The sequence below is a fragment of the Euprymna scolopes genome, chromosome 10 (assembly GCF_053919585.1).
Source record: "Euprymna scolopes isolate OS-2025 chromosome 10, ASM5391958v1, whole genome shotgun sequence".
Lineage (NCBI taxonomy): Eukaryota > Metazoa > Mollusca > Cephalopoda > Sepiida > Sepiolidae > Euprymna > Euprymna scolopes.
This window is the reverse complement of record NC_136491.1, coordinates 27,803,448-27,822,847: the sequence shown is the minus strand read 5'-3', so window position 1 is coordinate 27,822,847 and position 19,400 is coordinate 27,803,448. Positions and strand designations below refer to the sequence as shown.

General features: G+C 37.7%; 1 protein-coding gene across 1 annotated transcript in view; it reads left to right on the top strand.

The window, feature by feature from the left end:
* Positions 1-17,954: 17,954 nt before the first annotated feature.
* LOC145285890 (von Willebrand factor A domain-containing protein 3A-like) overlaps positions 17,955-19,400 on the top strand; it is a 333,383-nt gene continuing 331,937 nt past the window's right edge. Inside the window, exon 1 of the mRNA XM_080134354.1 lies at positions 17,955-18,107. Coding sequence (XP_079990480.1) covers positions 18,088-18,107 — 20 coding nt within the window. The 5' untranslated portion in view covers positions 17,955-18,087. The remainder of the gene's footprint in view (positions 18,108-19,400) is intronic.

The window sequence follows — 19,400 nt, the reverse complement described above, 5'->3', positions numbered from 1 at the left end:
ACTGCCCCACGCTGTCCGGTACTGTCGAACAAACAAACAAAAATAAATAAATCTGACTTGGCTTTTTTTTTTCTATTTTAGCAAAAGGCATTATTACCGTTATTTCCAAACAATACCGGCTTCTTGTTTTATTGTTTTTTAGGGGTTTTTTGTTTTGTTTTTGTTTTTTGTTGTTTTTTTTTTTTTGTTTTGTTTTGTTTTTGGTTTTGGGTTTTTTTTTTAATTTATTTATTTTTATTTTTATTTTTATCTATTTATTTTTTTTGTTTTGTTTGTTTAGTTTTTTTTTTGTTTTGTTTTTTTTTTGTTTTGTTTTTTTTGTTTTGTTTTTATGCTTTTTTGTTGTTTTTTTGTTTTGTTTTTTTTTTTTTGTTTTTTTCTGTTCATTCTGTTTGCCATGAGATTACCAAAACCTCGCCGTCTTGACACCAGCTTAAAAGTCTTTCACCACCACCACAAGGCCACACGTCCATATGGTCCAATACGCACTTTCCTTCTCTCCTTGATCACATGCTGGCCATAACCAGTCAATTCTCCTCTTCGACTTTGCCCATCCATCTTTCCCGGCGCACACCTTGTTTCTCTCACCAACCACGTGGAGTATTTTTCCTTTTTCTTGTGACGCGAGTCTGTGCACACTTTCTAATTTGCATATGGGCTTTAACGGCTACTGCTGCTAATATCTTCATAAGTTAGCCATCTTACAGTTTCTGCTGATATTTTCACACGCGCCCACACGCGCTCTGTTACAAATTAATAAAAAGTGGGCATATACAAATACAGTGGATATAGATAATAGCAGGTTAATATATAAACATTGTGTAGAGAGTTTTTGTTTGTTTTGGTGATGTGTGTTGTTGAATATACGGCACAATTACATTGACACACCGGTTCTCGTCAGATCACCGGAGTTAAGCAACGTTGAGCCTGGCCAGTACTAGATGGGTGACCATTTGGGAAGGTGAGACGCTGTATGTACTGCAAGGTAAAATACCAGGTTGAGAAACTGGCGCGGTCTATTCTTCTCTCGAGGGTAGATGGGACTCTCTTAAGCTGTGGTAGGCACCCCATCTAGCGATGGCGCCACGATAAAAATGAGGCATCAAGTATTCAGCTACGGACAAGATTTGGGTCCTGGATATGATCTTAAACTATATCCAGTGGTGAGGCCCCAGCTTGCTGGGGCTTTGGAGAGTGTGGAGCCACCCTTTAATTGCCCCGGAGTGGTAGTACCTGTTAGGGTCCCAACTATGAGAAACCGACTTGAAAACAACAAATATATTCTATTAAAAAAAATTCTTCAAAATCTTTGGATTCGGCATTAAATAACCTGAAAAGGATTGATATGCCGTAAAACAAAAACAACCAAAACAACCAAACGGACAAGATTTTAATTACACTACAAACTCGTGTAGTGAGTTCAATCTTGGCTACGGCCGCGCTGGATGGATGGATGGTGTCGTTGAAGGAAACAATTCTGGTGATAATTCTTATAACTAAGAAAGAAGACACGGACAAAATACCAAAAGACAGCAATGCAAAAGAAGAAAAACAAGACTCAATTCTGCAACAAAATATGAAGGTGGCATTTATTTCAAAGAAATAGATATCACCTTTATATTTCAAAGAAATGGATATGTGACTGTGTAGAAAATTTTGTGATTTAGTGAATCAACAGTAAAGATGATCATAAGGGCTATGACAAGAGAATATTCTTATCATTGTTTTGACTCTCGAGTCACGGTTAGACACAATTAATCAATCGAGAACCACATCACTATCTCAAAACATAAGATATTAACTGATATATACTCGAGAGTCAAAAATTTCCCCCACTCTTTATCTGTGCCAAAACCAAAACGTAGATTCCTTGAACAAAGCTTCTTTCTTAGAAGTGCGCGCCTGTGGAACTCTGTTCCGTCTGCCTGTTTCCCACCTGACTACAACCTGGATGTCTTCAAATCCAACGTAAACAAATTCCTGATGAACCGTCCTCTTAAGTAAGACACTTTATCAAATCTCAACACTAACGTACTGTACACGCAATAACCCTTATCCCTGAGTGGCTTCCGGGCCTTAATAGGTGGTGTCCACCTTGTAAATAAATAAATTAATTAATTAAATAATGAAAAGAATATTCTCTTGTCATAGCCCTAATGATTTATCATTACGGTAGAATAGTGATGATGTTTATCCTGGTTGAAATGTCCTTTTGTTCCTTTCTTTTTGGTAGTTATTGGTACTGCTAGAAACCCAGCTGACAAAACATTTATTGGGTGGGTTTCAAACAGAATTTTTTATATATATTTTTTTTTATTTGTAACTCATTGTCGAGATTTCGAAGATATAAGATACCACGCTGCCATTTTTTTTCTTGTGCTTGCGTACTGCTCGACACTACTTGTTTTCGAGCCGAATAAACATTTTACATTAAATGAAACCAATAAAACCTTATCCAGCTAAGTAGAAGAGTAACTTATCTTGCCTTTGGTAACATTTAGTCGTTATACATTTGTTTTTTTTTTGTCTTTTTACCATTTTTTTTTTCGAATCTCTGTGAATTGTAAAACAAGCCCGATTTTTGTAATTTTTTAATATGTAATGCTTGAAATATTTCTACACTAATAACGTTGTTTGTTTTGTTTTTTTTGTTTTTTTTTTTTACAAAGATGTCACCACTTATCACCACTCGAGGATAAGGGTTAAAGAGTGTACACTAGTCAAAAGGACAATATCATAGCAATCGTTTGAAGTGTAAATATATCAAGAATTTATTTACGTTGGACTTGAAGACAGCCATATTGTAGTCTGCTGAAAAGCAATCAAACGGAAGAGATGTCCACAGGTGTGCAGGTCTAAGAAAGAAGCTTTCTTCATGAAATCTACGTTTAGGTTTAGGCACAGATAAAGAGTGGGGGAATTATTGATAGTGTTTTCGGCTAGACGAGTGTTTCTTGTGAATGTTTAGCGAGGGGGGGGCTATAAATTGGAGCTCAGACGAGCATTTGCAATGAAAATAACGATAAAGCAGAGACAAGCTCGCAACGTCTCTTCTGTGAGAAAGAGATTGCAGGGAAAAGAAAAGGGCATCCCTTACGAGACTACAAAGTCTATTTTGAACTCTGTCAAAGCAAGATAAGATCTTTCTAGCAGCTCCTGCCCAGATGTGACAACAATACTCTATCCTTGGACGTACCTGGCTCTTATATAGATAGAGAATTGCATCAGCAGTGAGATATCTACTGGATCGATAGGATCCCACCATTTTTCCAGACACCTTGGCTGGAAAAATGTTTATATTAACATTATTTGTTTGAATTTAATTCGTTTTTATTTTCAACTTATCGTCTGTTTTTGTTTGTTTTTTGTTTTGTTTTGTTTTCAGATAAACTAATTTGTCGTTCGTTTTCGTCTTAAAAATAATTTATTGTTGGTTTTCATTAAAAAATATCGTTCGTTTTGATTACTAGAAAGATATTGTTGTTCGTTTTAATTTTTTAAATATTTATCGTTTAATTTTATGTTGATTGTTTAATACTTGTGTGTTGCCTAAATTCATATTTCATGTTTTGCAGCATTTGATTGTCTTCTGCTTCAAGCATTCGTAATTTTCGAGCCATATTTTTCTATGTTTATATTGAATAAAGTTTTACTATAAATCGAATCGTGCTCCTTTTTTTTTTCTTCTTTTTAAATGTAATTTATAAGTAAATAATGAACGTATTTTAGTCTTTAAAATCCATGAAACAACGAAATGTTTAATTATTTTTAACGCATAAACACAGCTTTTCCGTTTTAAATTCTTTTTTTTCTTTTTCTTAATATTGAATGAGTTTCAGTACAAATCATGTTCCTTATTTATCTCTTTTTTAACGAAATTTTTAAGTTTTCAAATACGTTTTGTAAAATTGTTTGATTCATTACCGACAGTTTGACTATTTGACAGGTCTTGCTTGTTAGGACCTCAACGATGACGTCATTTTTCAGCTCACGGGCCTTATTGACATGTATTAAGGTCACGTTTTTAGACGATTTTAAAGTATCTGCGCAAACTTGTGAGTTCGGAAATGTTTCTTGTTGCGTGGGTCATAGACATCTACCCACGAGCGAAGGCTGTTTTTAGTGATGTTCTCACGCGCATTGGTTAAAATAAACTAGAAAAACGTGTGTTTATTTAGAATTAAAACAAAAATACAGAAAAATCCTTATGATGTACGTACCCGCCAGTGAACAAAGATGTCATATTCCAAAAAATCATGTAAATTGATCAAGTGTTTTTTTTTAACTAAGAAAATCAATTTTTTATGAAGCGAGACTGTTCTATAAATAAAGGGGAGACAACTCAATTCGAACTATTAAGATTAGTCATATAATTACTACACTTTCCTACTAAAATCGCTAAAAATCGTAAAAACTAATTTTCTATGTTAAAAAAAATTGATTAATGAGTTGTCTCCCCTTATTTATAAAACATAAAGTCTCGCTTCGTCATTAATTTGATTTTCTCAGTTAAAAAAAAAATAGATCAATTTACGTGATTTTTGGAATATAACATTTTTGTTCCGTGATGAGTACATACATCAGAAAGATTTCTCTGCAAATATTTTTAGTCGCGTGCAAGCGACTCTATGTCACTCTGTCGGTCAGTCGGTTGGTCTGTCTGTCGGTCGGTCTGTCCATAACAATTTTGTGCTTGGCCTTTTTGGTTAAGATCAAAGGTCTGTTTTTAATAGATGCTGTTCTTAGCTTTAAAGCTTTTTTTCTTGGCCTTTTGGCCCAGAAAAAAGTGCCCGGAACACTCTGACGAGCTTTTTGTTTGGGTAGCGTTTTATCCGCACCCCCACTTTGTCTGTCTCTCTGCTCTCCGCCCCCCTCTCGACCTCGAGGGAGGGTCGGAAACACTTTCTGGCTTCCCCATACTAACTTCTCACTCCCTCTCTTAGTTCTATCTCTCCTCTTGCCACCTTTAGGCGCCACTTCTTTTTGACGCCAAAGTCGGCTCCCCGCTTGGGACGCCATCTCCACGTCACTTTTCGGTGATTTTTAAAAGAAGAGGGAACAAAAGGGACACCTCCAGCCAGGGGGCCACCAATATGGATACCCCCAGCCAGGGGCCTACTGCTCCTAAGGAGGACGACTCCCCAACAGGAGGAGCAAAAACAGCAACTACGGACGGGGCGTACCGCCCAGATATGACATCATTGGACGCTCCCCAGGAAGGGGAAAATTTACCAACAGCTCCTCCCGAGGGCGACTCCCCCAAAGGGGAGCAAAACTAGAATCCGTCGTAGTATCTCACTCTGACCACAAAAAGGAGGTGCCAGGCCAAAAGGACAATAAAGGGGACAACGCTCCCCAGGAGGGCTGCTCCCCCAAAAGGAGAGCAGATCAAGAAAATGAGAGGGCATACCGCCTGGACCTCACAAACGAGGAAGGGGCAGATGGTCTCAAAGTAAACAAAAAAGATCATGCTCCCCAAGAGGCCGACTTCCCAAAACGGGAAGCTGCTCCCGAAAAAGACTCTAACCAAGGAGAATCAGGCCCAAAAGACACTGAAAAGGGAGCCACCCCCCAAAAAGCGACACTCCCACAAAAGGACAGACTAAAATATCTGGGGAAGCAGGAGCGTCACCGATAAACAGGAAGGGGCGACCTCCATAAAAGACCAAAAACGGTCTAATCCTACCAAAGACCCCATACCAACACCAACACCACCAGGAGGGTTTGTATAGATGAAGACCGTAAAAAAAACAACTGTCCCCTTAAGAGTATAGAGACCTGTACCTGACAAAGTACAGACAATACATAGAGGGAGCAGATATAAAACCCATACCGGGTGCCTGGGAGGCGATTGAGGGCAGAGTCCTGTCCCTCGCCATTTCCGATATACTGGAAAACCACCTCCTGGGGATGAAGAAGGAAGACATGGCAGCGCTCCCCCCACAAACTTAACATCCCGGTACTATACCTGTACCAGAGGAGCTTCGCCGTGTGGGACATCCTCCTACCCACCAAGGACGATGTGGAGAGACTCTCCCTCCAAGAAATAAAGCATGGGAGCATCAAACAAATACCCAAATACCAGAAGGACTCGGGTGCAGGTATTTAATGTGCCAACCCAAATACCTGCGGAACTGCTAGGATGCCTCTTCAGCCAGTACGGTGAGGTGGAAAAGGTGACCCCAGTAAGGTCAAAAACTGGGACTCACCTGGGCTGCTACACAATAGCAATGAGGCTGAAGAGGGAGGGTGTTCGGGTGATACCAGTGTTGGTGACATACAAGGATGCCAGCATGATAGTAGTGGTGGAGGGCCGTCAATCGCACCACTGGTTCTGCCAAAAGCAGGGCCACATGGCTAGGAGCTGCCCCCAAAGGGTAACCCCTAATCAAACGACCCAAAAGGCAGTCAAAACCCCTGAGACGGCACCCGTGCCAAAACAGGCGGCAACAACCCCTACAACCGCGGCACCAACACCAGCTCCAAGGAAAACCCAAACCACCCAAGAGTCCAAGGAGGAGGAATGGAGCACAGTAATGAGACAAAAACGGAAGCCCATAATCCCTTCCGCCAACGTCCCACCACCAGCCCAAAAATTGAGGCAGCAACCTCTGCAAATGCAGCAACAACAACAGCCACTGCAGCTGATACTGTGCAAACAGCTGCAGCAACAACAACTACCGCAGCAGCAAGTGCAGCAGAAGCAGCAGCAACGACACCAGCGAGAGCAGCAGCAACAAAAACAGCCTCAGCAGCAACTAGAGGAGCAGACACACCCAACGGTCCCCACAATAATCGGGATCAAGCTGAGAAAAGACTGCTCCTCTGAGGATGAATCTGCAAGTGAGAGGGAGAAGAACTCAACCTCACCTCTCCCCGGTTCATTCGAAAGAATAATAAAAAAAAAACAAGAAAAGGGGAAGAAAAGGTGGCCCCCACTCCCTGTGAACATACACCACTCCTAACAACAAAATCCACTTCCACCTCCAAACCAGATACTGCATCAACACCAGACACTGCACCAACACCAGACACTGCATTAACACCAGACATCACACTAACAACAAACATGGCACCAACACCAGACACTACACCAGCACCAACACCAGACACCATACAAACACCCATCCCCACACCAATGCAAACTGAGCCACCACTCCAAAAAGAAAAGGAAAAGAATGAACTGAGGGAAGGGAGAGACTCCTCTGCCTCTCGCAGACCAACCAGATTAAAAGCCCGAGGAACTATGTTATGTACACCCTCTATCTGTGGCAACAGACATTTCCCATCAGCAGAAGAAAAACTTAAAACCTCTGCTCGATTACAAACAGATAGAGGGGAAAGATGTAAATATCCCCTCAAATTTCCCAGATGCCCCGCTCCTAATAACTTTTGTCAGAATTCCAGAGGCCTGCAAGACCAACTTGTGGACAAGGCTGCAGGCCACTGAGGGGGCGTTTCTGGAAATCGAACTGGTTAAGAAAAAAGACCCTTCTCTTGACGAACTGTCAAAACAATGCAAGGGAAGGGTCCCAGTGTTGGTTCATCCGTCACAGGGCCATGAAATTAATTTATCCTTTGGACATCGGCAGCATTGCGAGAGAAGGTCAGGATATAAAAAATCTGACCACCTTGAGCATGGCACATAACGTTGGCATCCTCTCCCCGGCTGACTTCGGAGCTGAGTGTGACAAACCCTAAGGTAGGTACCATGGCTTTGAATTTCGCTAGTTTGAATGCGAGTGGCTTCAGATCATCGGGCCGTGCAGCTCGCCTCCGGCACGACCTCTTGTCCCTGGGAGTGGATGTGGCTGTGATTCAGGAGACGCATTTCATTTTCTCTGTGGAGTGTCAGGTGCTGGCCCGAGATTTTGAGGTTTTTTCAGCATATGGCAGCCCGCGGGGGAAGGGAGTTTCCGTGCTGGTTAAACGTACCCTGTCGGCGACAGTCGACGTTGTTCATAGGGATGTAGTGGGAAGGCTGGTTGTGGCCGATGTTGCTGTAAAAGATTCTGTGTTTCGGGTGATCGCGGCTCATGCACCCAGCACCGCTTGTGAGAGGGTCTCATTCTTCAGTTAGCTTAACGCGTTTGTAAATTGTCGGAAGCGGGTAGTGCTAATGGGGGATTGGAACACCATCTTAGACCCCGAGATAGATAAGGTAGGAGGCAATGCTAGAGGATCGGAGAGGTGCGAGTCCAACCTGGCTGGTCTGATGGCTAGATGCGGTCTGGTCGACAGGTTTCGGATCGAGCATCCGGAGCGGGAGATGTGGATGTGGACCAATAGCGTTTCCTCCTATCCAAACACTTACTTGGACAGGATGTTAGTTAGGAGAGGCGAAGTAGACTTCTTATCTTGTCCCACATTCACTTGGCTAGGCCAAACAGACCATAAACTAGTTATGGCTCGACTGAAGCTAGGAAATAGGCCTAAGTTAGTGGCTCACTAGAAGTTAAACACCTCCCTTCTGGAGATACAAGACTTCCGAGAGAAGCTAACAGAATTAATTCAAAAAGCACTAGTGGGGGCAGTTACCGGGAGTAAGTGGTGGGTAGGGTTAAAAGCCCAAATTAGAACCTTCTCCGTCAAGTATGCCTAGCGCCTTGCACTAGATAAGGCCAAGACGAAGAAGAAGAACACATGCGGTTATAACGTACTTCCTAACTCTCAGAGAGGCTGCTACCGGAAGTGATGACAAGGCAAATCAGTTCCTTTACTTTTATTGTTCTTGAGTGTTTCTATTGTGAAGTGATTTTATTGAAATAAAATATAAGAAAAGGAGATTATAAAAAAGTATACAATAAAAATAAACAAAATCCTACAAATAAAATAATACAATTAGTCTTTATTTGCACTTTTAATAACAAAATTGAAAAATAAAAGTTTTTATTTTATTTGAAATTTTATAAGAAATAAGTTTATTAAATCATAAAAATATGTCTTTTATTTTAAAAATAAAATTTTTATTTGAATTTATATAATAAATATATGCTTATTAAAGTATAAATATAAAATTATTGAAATCAAAATAAAAGTATCAAGCATTATAAAAAAAAGTATCCAATAGTTTTTAAAGATTTTAAAAAGTGTTTTCAATAATTTTCTTATTTAAAAAAAAGAGGCCAAAACGTGTTTTCAATAATTCTTTAAAAAGAAATAAAACTAATTTGAATAGTTCTTTAAAAAAATAAAACAAATTTCAATAATTCTTTAAAAAAATACAACAAATTTCAATAATTCTTTAAAAAAAATAAAACAAATTTCAATAATTCTTTTAAAAAAATAAAACAAATTTCAATAATTCTTTAAAAAAATAAAATAAATTTCAATAATTCTTTAAAAAAATAAAACAAATTTCAATAAAAAAATAAAACAAATTTCAATAATACTTTAAAAAAATAAAATAAATTTCAATAATTCTTTAAAAAAAAATAATTTCAATAATTCTTAATTAAAATAAGACAAAAAAAAGCTTTTCGATAATTATTAAAAAAAAAAATAAAAAGATCGGAAAAACATAATAAAAAAAGAATACATGCACAGGGGAGATATAGGCACAAGAGAAAAAAACCGAAGGAACTGATTTGCCTTGTCACCAATTCCGGTATCAGCTACGCCGAAAGTTAGGAAGTACCTTACCTGACTATAACCACACGCCATAATAGCATTTATAGAAAAGACTGAGACTAGCAGTGAAAAAGAAAGGGTGGAGCCAATCAAATTACAGATACATTTCTGCACTTTATAAAAAATCCTCAAATGGAATACAGATTCACCAGCCCAAATATGATGACAATACTCCATACGTGCTCTGATAGTAGATTGAAAGAGAGAATAGGTATTGATACATTCAGATAGGCTGACTGTTATGTTAAGTTGGTTCACTTCAAAATTATATATTCTGCTGTTATTACATCAATATTCATATTAAAGTCATTTTAGCTATAGATGAGAATGTCTTTTCATAATCTATATGTAGTTTAGTGGAATAAACCTTTTTGCCAATAGTCGTGCTTTGAATATCTGTTTTTAATTTTCATCAGTTTAGTAAATATAAGTTTAGTATATATATAAGTTTATGTACCAAAGTGATCTTCTTTTTTTTATTACATTTTCACCCCAAACAAGGCACATTGCCACTTTGATGTAGGGGGCTACTATCAGGGACATAAGCTACAGGTGTACTTCGTGGGGAATTGGGCAGCAAGATGTCGGTTCACGTTACACTTGAACTTCTGCATGTCAGTACAGTTGGGGAAGCAGGAACCCAAAAGGGAATTCCAAAGTCTAGCGGTTCTGGGGAAGAAACTACTGGAGTATAAAGCTCTCTAATATCTAGGAATCTCAACTGTGAAGGGGCGGGATTTTGTTGCTTGTCGGGTTTGTCAGGGTATTTACATCGAGGGGGTACAAGTGCTTGCAGTTCGTCGGAGCATTCATCGTTAAAGTACTTGTAGAACAAGCAGAAGGAAGCTTAGATGACAGTTCAGGGCCTATTAGGTTGGCGACTCTCTTTTGAACTTTGTCTAGGAGTGAGAGACTAGTAGCAGATGCACCAGCCCAAATATGACGACAATACTCTAAACATGGGCGTATGGTGGCCTTATAGAGGTACAGGATACTTTTGGGCATTAGTAGCTTTCTAGCACGGTAGAGAGAACCTACCTTTTTCGCAGCGGTCCTGGCAATGCTCTCAATGTAATCTCATTAAACTCGAAAAATTCCACCAACAAAAACTTCGAGCTATACTGAATATCAAATGGTATGACTATGTAACCAACACAAGCGTTCTTGAGAGAGCAAACAGCTGCAGTATTGAGGCCACCACGATGAGGCACAGACTCTATTGTTTGGGGCATATCCTCAGAATGGATGAAAACAGACTCCCTCGAACAAACCCTGTACTCGGAGCTAGCCACAGGAAAAAGACCTATCGGCTGCCCTCTACTGCGATATAAGGACCAACTAAAATCCACCCTAAAAAATACTGGATTTGATCTTCACATCTAGGAAACAACATCTCAGGATCGATGCCAAAGGATATGAGGCAGAAAGAAGAAGACTGGTGGAGATCAAGAGGTAGGCAAGAAAAAATCGTGCTGAACAACCCTGCCCCTGCCAAGCATTGCTTGCCTTCTGCCCACGCAAATTCCACGCTCAGATTGGTCTGAGAAGCCATCTGCGATCCAAATACTGAGGGAAGAGGAAACTGAAATTCTCGGATATGAGAAATATATGACGATATGTAAGTTTAGTATGTATATATATATATATATATATATATATATATATACTAAACTTATGTATATAAGTTTAGTATATATAAGTTTAGTATATATATAAGTTTAGTATATGCCAAAAGCCAGAGTTTTTATATTAGCACTAAAGTCAACAGAATGTAGAAAAGGGGTTCTCAGCTGGGGTCCACATAAACCATAAGGGTCAATGGAATATTTTTGGGGGGTCCACAGGCAAAATAAAGCAAATTGGGGGTCTACAATGATATTTTGGTGGTCCACAAATAAAAACCAACTCATAACGGTTTTTATTATTAAAAATTTAATTTCTACTCTAATTTTGGTTTGATGTGAAAAAAGCTGAAGAAGATATTCAAATGAATTTTAATGAATTTTTTTAGATTTCAAAAAAAATATTCCGTAAAATTGTCTTGAAAGTAATAAAACAAAAACGAGAGAAACGTGATATGAGCTGGTTTTAAATATGCCCCTCCAAGCAGTCGGTTCTTCTGTCTGACCTTTGCCCTCCCATACTATGACCAATAGTTATAAAGGGTCCACCAAGAAAAAAGAAGGGAAAAGGGGTCCACGGGTAAAAAAAAAGGTTGAGAACCACTGATCTAAACCATTATTGAAATAGCTTTTTTTCCATTGACTGCAGTATGTTGCTGGTCCTGTGCAGTTCTAGGAGGGCCACCCTCCCAGGCTTTGCCTTCTTCCTTTGAGAAAGGATTATTTTGTTGCTAATCGCATGAGGTGTACCAACCGGGAAATGCTAACAGTCTCCAACACATATTTTGAAAGCTAGAGTGCCCCTTGTCTGGGGCGCTGGCTCTTCAGTCTTACTTTCCACATCTAGTGTTACACCATCCCACCATAAGATGAAGATAACTAAAGTCCATCGTGCTGATGCTGGTCTTTTATTATTTTATTGCTTTCTGTCAACTTCAACTTTTATCAGAATTTGCCATTTCCTCAAAAGTACCTGGTAAATTGCTTATGCAATAACAACAGTCTACTACAGGGATCGGCAACCTCCAGTCAGCTGGCCAAATTTGGCCCTCGAGTGAGTTTTGTTTGGTCCGCCAAACAGTTTTCCTGCAATAAAATAAACATTTTTTTTTTTTTTGTAAAATATGTTTGTAATTTTTATTTATTTTTTTATGTTTCTTGTAGCAAAAATAAGGGATATCATTAAAATATATTCATATTACATTTAATACTTGTTTTTTTTTTTTTTTTTTCAAACGTACGTAAATTTATTTCCATATTTAATAACATTGTTGGCCTCCATAAAAATGTAGCCAAAGCTGTTTGGCCCTGTTCCTATAATCAATATAGTTCCTTGGCCCTCATACTCCAAAAGGTTGCCGTCACCTGGTTTACTGTGTACTTCAGAGCATCACTGTTTTTTCCTTCTTTATAATAATCATCAAAGTATTTGGAGCAGATTATTCTTCTATTTATGTGTTTTTTTGTTTCTTTTTTTTCTTGGGAGTCACCACTTATGAAGGCCCGAAAGCCACTCGAGGATAAGTGTTAATGAATGTAAGATGATGATGTAGTAATTGTTAATGGTGTAAATTGGGTAGAATTTGATCATTTATGGGAACGGCTCAACAAGAACTTGTTTACATTGGATTTGAAGGCTACCATGTTGTATTCAACCAGGAAGCAGACCAACAGGACAGTGTTCCAAAAGTAGGAAGTTCTCGGAAAGAAGCTTTGTTCATGGAATTTGCGCTGACATTTAGACACAGATAGAGAGTGGGGGAAATCATATTTAGTGGCTGTAACTCGTCGAGTGTTTTTCATGAAAGTTTGGCAAGAGGGGAACCATAGATTGGAGTTCAATCGAGCACTCACCATGAAAATAGCGACAGAGCAGAGACAGGCTCACGACAACTCTTTTGTGGGAAAGAGGTTGCAGGGAAGAGAAAAGGTCATCACCTACCATGTTTTGAACTCTATCAAGGCTGGATAAAGCACGCCGAGCAGCTCCTGGCCAGATGTGCTCCATTTTAGGACGTACCTGGCTCTTATACAGATAGAGAAGCACATCAGCAGTGAGGTGCTTACTGGAGCGGCAGAGTGATCCAACCATTTTTCCAGCAATCTTGGCAACAGATTTGATGTACGTTTTCCATTTTAGATCAGTAGTGAAAGTCAGTTCCAGAAGCTTGTCAAGACATGGAGCTCCCCTAAAATGAGAGCCATTCATTTCAGTTAGGGGCTGATGTACCGGTCGTATATTTTAAATATCCCTTTCTTATTTTGATCCTCGATTTTTATTAGGGCAGGGCGGGACACATATGCATAGCAAATCAATGAATCAATTAATTTTACAGAATAGAAGTGAACCTTGAGTTTACTTTCTACAGCCGCTTAACTCTCGCTTTTTTGTTGTATCCTTTATTCCTCACATTCCACATTGTCCTTCACAGGGTCATGTTTCTGACAAAAGGGAAAGAATTACTGTTTTGTGTGTTGGAATCTATTAGTATAACACTTATCGTTGGCTTGTGTTTGACCTTAATGAGGTATTTAGGGGGGGGTACGTCTTCAGACTATTGTCCAATGCCGAATTGATATCATTATAAAAAGATATTCGCTTGCTGCTGCTGATTGAACAAGATTTTATAAGGCGTCCGAAAAGTCACTGAAGGGTTAAAAATCTTTGTCATTTTATCATTAATGATATTTTTTTTTCTCTATTTCAGATGTTTTACAGATAATGTTTTGGAAATTAATTATGGATAAGTATGGCATTGGACAACATATCCAAGTTCTTAAATTTTTTTACCAAAATTAGGGATCAATTATTATGACTCAAAGAGTTCATCAAGGGCTTTTTCATGTGAGAGATAGCCCAAGTCGCAACACAAAACAACACAAGGCATAACAACCCCAAACCCTGCAAGAACTGAAGGACGAAAACAGAGAGTTAAAACGCAATCCAGAGATTCTGCAATCTGTCATGAATAATGTTTTGGAAAGAGCACAAATATGCGAAGCTGGAAATGGGCACCATTTAAAAGACATTATTTTTCATAAATAAAGATTCTTTGAATTTTGCATTTTTTTTTTTTTTATTTCCCAATGTCTTTGCCAGATTGTGTTAAAATTACAGAAAGATATCAAAAATAAAGAATCTATTTAAGTTCAAAACCCTTCAGTCACTTTTTGGACATCCTGTATATATAAAGATTATGATATCATGACCGTTTTGGAGTTAACATCTATTCAATGTTGCTGTCTTCAGCCTCAATCACTGCCTTGATACTGGTCTGGAACTGGGAGCATGCCTTTTCCACAAGTGCCGGCGAGAGCTTGGTGAATACTCTGCGAATGGTGGTGATAAGGATGGCTTTGAGATTGTGGGAGGTCATGTGGATGATGTTCTCGACATATGTTGCGGACCAGAGTATAAAATACCCTAACTCGCTACAAAAGAAAATAATGAAACGAATGGAATGAAGTACACAATAACTCAATTGTAGTATCTACTCCACTGTCATGAGATGATTCTCCCAGGTATTATTTCCTCCTTCATAACAAAAAAATTGTTTGAATTTTGCAATTAAAAAAAAAAAATTCTCAATGTCTTTGTCAGATTGTATTAAAATTACAGAAAGATATCAAAAATAAAGAATCTATTTAAGTTCAAAACCCTTCAGTGACTTACGCGAAAATAGATGTGTTACACCTGAAGTGATAGCACCTGTCAGGGTCTGCTGTTACCAGGTCAGGCTGTCTGAAGATACTGGTTTCCTGGTCTAAAATGCAACAAACATTGATCTTACTGTTTTTCCTCTCTCTTGGCAAAACTCAATCGTGTTCTGTAAAGCTAAAAAGTAAAAACAACAATTTTCTTCTACAAAACAACCAAACCAAACACCGTGAATGAATATTTGAATATATAAAGAACTCAAAACATAAAAACTTTACCAAAATAATTAGATTCAGCATTAAATAACTAAGACCTAGTATTTTATCTGTTATACCACGTTGATTAAATAAAGAATTCCGTTAGAAATTCGGTACAGATTCCTGAGTTCAACAAGTTCAACAACATACACCCAAAGAGGGCTGAAGGTTACATCGGCCGAAACGTTGTGAGTATGACTCAAGATAAGAGCAGTAGTCCTAAGAATCCAAATGATACAAGTTTTCTTTTTCTTTTTCGGTGCTTATTCAGATTGGCACTTATGGCGATAAACAAAAATGAAGAAAAACTTTTATATTGTACCTACTTATCACGGAATGAAGATCGTATATTCACAAAAAAAATCACAAAAAAAAAATCACAAAAAATTGATCAAGTAGTTTTTTTGTTTTTTGTTTTTTCGAAAAACAAATTTGGTAATTTTTTTCGATGTGACCCAGCGTCGTTTAATCCCTAAAAAAATTGAAAATCTACATTTTTTTTTTTTTTTTTTTTTTTTTTGCCAAATACGTTTAAATGGACTTTATAAATAATATGAAAGAAGAAATTTATAAAATAAGATAAAATTTTACATTTTTGAATGGGGATCACTTTCCTATATAAATTTAACGTAAAATAAGCACCCACTTCTTGGCCACCAAGCGTTCAACCGAGACATGTCACCTCTAGTAAATTTTTTTAAGTTTGTTGATTGAGGGGAGAGCGGAGGGTGATAAAACATGACAAATTCAATTTCTGCGGGGCGGGGGGGGGGCGAAGTGAATTACATTTGAAACATAAAATAACGATAAATTTAATTACAAATTTTTAGTGGGTAGGGGATTAAATTTGAAACATAAAATAACACAATAAATGTTTTTGGAGGGAGGGGGAAGAATTAATTTTTTTTAATGAGACCATTCTGTATTTTCACCTAACAATTTCATAAACAAAACGGCCCCAAAACAACAGATTCAATTTTTTTTGTATTTTTTTTATTTATCTATTTTTGTGTGTGTGTGAGAGGAGAGGAGAGGAATTACATTAGAAATATAAAATAACGATAAATTTCATTAAATTCTTTTTTTTTTTTAATTAATTTTTGATAAATGTGGCCTGGTAGACCAACACACAGCCTACCTTTAAAAATTTGTTTCTAAGGTTTTTGGGTGTGCTGAAAACGAATACTGCATTTAAAATTGAGTCCGGCAACTAGTTTTCACGATATTGTTGACATACTTTTCCACGTGTTTCATGTAGTAATATAACGTACCAGCCATATTTGTTTATGCAGGAACGGGGGATGACGTCATGAAATTACAAGATAATGAGGAATTAATCTTTTTTATTATTAAAAATAACCGAAAAAAAAGGAAAATAATTAATAAATAAATAAAATAAAATATGATTTTTATTTTGAAAGAAAAAATGAATAAATAAATAAATTTTAATACAAAATGGATAATTGTAACCTGGTAGAAGACCAACACAAAACCTACCTTAAGAACTTGTTTTCTGGAGGTTTTCAGGTGTGCTGAAAACGAATATTGCATTTAAAGTTTTCCATAAATAAGTAGTTTTCCAGATATTAAGCAATGTAATTCTAAAAAAATATGCTCACTTGCGCGTACAACAATGGCGACCACATATCACATAAAGAATTACATTTACCAAAAATAAATGCGTGATATTCTATGTTTAAAATTTAATTCCCCCCCTTCACACCAAAAATTTTTTAATGAAATTTGTCGTGTTATTTTATGTTTCTAATGTAATTCTGTCTCCCCTCCCCGCCCAACAAACAAATTTAAATTTGTCATGTTTTTCTGCATCCCCCCCCCCACCGCCACCATAACCAAACTTGAAAAAATACTAGAGGTGACATGTCTCGGTTGAACACTTGGTGGCCAAGAAGTGGGTGCTCATTTTACGTTTAATTTATATAGGAAAGAGATCCCCCCATTCTAAAATGTTACATTTTATTTTATCATTGCTATTTTTTTTTTTTTTTAATTTCTTCTTTCATATTATTTATAAAGGCCGTTTAAATATATTAGGCAAAAAATAAAGTAGATTTTTAATTTTTTTAATTTTTTTTTTTTTTTAGGGGTTAAACGACGCTGGGTCACGACGTAAAAAATACCATTTGTCATATACCGTCTCATGAGACATGGATTAAACATATCCCCTTCCAAAAGGAGGAGGTAATACTTAGGAAGACTTGGAGTTCTGAGACAAAACAGACACTACATCTGAAGGTACACAGAGTACATTTTTACTTTGCTTCCTCCTTAATTTTTTCCTTTAAAATGACGATGTTTGAAGGTTTTCTGGTATGCTGAAAACGAATTTTAAATTTTCCACAAATAAGTAGTTTTCCGGATATTAAGCAATGTAAATCTTTATGCTATAAGTGGTGGCCATCGTTGTACTCGCAAGCGCGTGCATATTTCTTTTATTCTTATTACAGTAGGTATTTATTTGCTTCCCCACGTAAGCAAAATGTGACACAAGGTCGGCTTTATGTGAGGTGAAGGGGGAGGGAGGGGAAGGGCATGGTACATATAGGGTTGCCCCTACATGTACCAATAACCAATTGCCACAAGGGCAATGGTCACAAAGTGCAACATCTGCCAGAACAGATACTACACCTTGCTCCTGTAAAGTCACTTACCGTTGCAACGCGCGAGAGATCCTCGAACGAATTATGTAAACGGGTCGCTGGTTGGCTATTGATTTTACCTCCACCCAGCAACCGATTGGTGTTAGTTGTTTATCTCTGTTGTCATAACAACTAAAGTTCGTATTCGAGCGGCATGATCACGAAAAAAAGCTGTTCATTATTATTATTATTATTATTATTATTACCGAAATATAAATTCAGTTTATTTTCTTTCGTGGATCCAAATTGACTACAGAAACATGTATCAACTCGAAGATCGGTTCGTAAAACAATTTGCACACATTTTTTTTTTTATAAATTGAAAATTTGTCATTTTATTTTAGTAAATAGTACAACACAATGCTTAGAATCTCGTAGAGTAAATTTAAAGAGTTAGAATTACGATACAAATCGGTTGAAGAGTAGCTTTGTCGCTATCAGACTGATGTTCTGTTCAGTCCCAGGAGGTGGTCCACTGGTCCACCCTGTGAGGATTTAGGTTCTCTCAGGGAAGGGATTAGTTGGTGCTTATGCACTTATTAAACCGCGCTATCTTTAAAATAGTATTCTCAAGTTAAATTAAAGTTTTACGATATCTTTTTGTGTGTGTGTGTGTGTGTGTGTGTGTGTGTGTGTGTGTGTGTGTGTGTGTGTGTGCGTGTGTGTGTGTGTGTGTGTGTGTGAATTTTTACGACGTGTCCCAGCGTATTATAAACACCCCAACCTCCCCATGTTAAGAACGGCTTTCGAGGTTGGGGGGGGGGGGGCGTTTATTCCGAAAGCTGGGACACGTCGTAAAAATTTACCCTTTTTTTTACGAAATTGTTAGGTGAAAGTACAGAATAGTTACAAAACGCCCTCCTCTCCCCATGTTAAGAATGGCTTTCTAAATAATGACGTTATTATTTCAGCACGGTTCAATAAGTGCATAAGTACCGATTAGTTTTATTGCTAATCACCTGAGGCGCTTCTACCGAGGAATGACAACAGGATTGTCTAGGAATTTTTTATATAACCCAGAGTTCACTAATTCTAGCGCTCTCGCTCTGGCTTCTCAAAACTACATCTGGCCTTGTGCCTAACCGCTTGTGGAGATTTTAAAAAAATAAAATAGAATTATGATACGAATCCGTCAGACATTTGTTGTCGGGCTAATATATGGTTCTGTTCAGTTCTAGGCGGTCCACCCTCCAAGACCGTCTCTATAAAAAGGGGTTAACTTATTGGTAATCGCCTGAGGTTCCCCTGCCGAGGAGTGCCGACGTGGTTACTCGGGCATTTTGTAGGTCAGAGTGTGCTTATCCTAGTGCGCTGGCTTCTCAAACTTTCATCTGACCTTGTGTCTCATCTTCTGGAAGGAGGTAAATAGTATAATGTACAAACCAGGGGTTTAATTGTTACGCAATTAATAAATGTTTTAGAATATTTATTAAATATTGAAAATAATGAAACGGTTTAAGAAAATAAACTTTTAAAAAATTCGAGAGGAAAATAAAGTAAAAATCTTTATATTTTCAGTGAACTTTCACATTATTTTGCTAAAGGGGGAAATAAAGATACTTCGAATACTTGC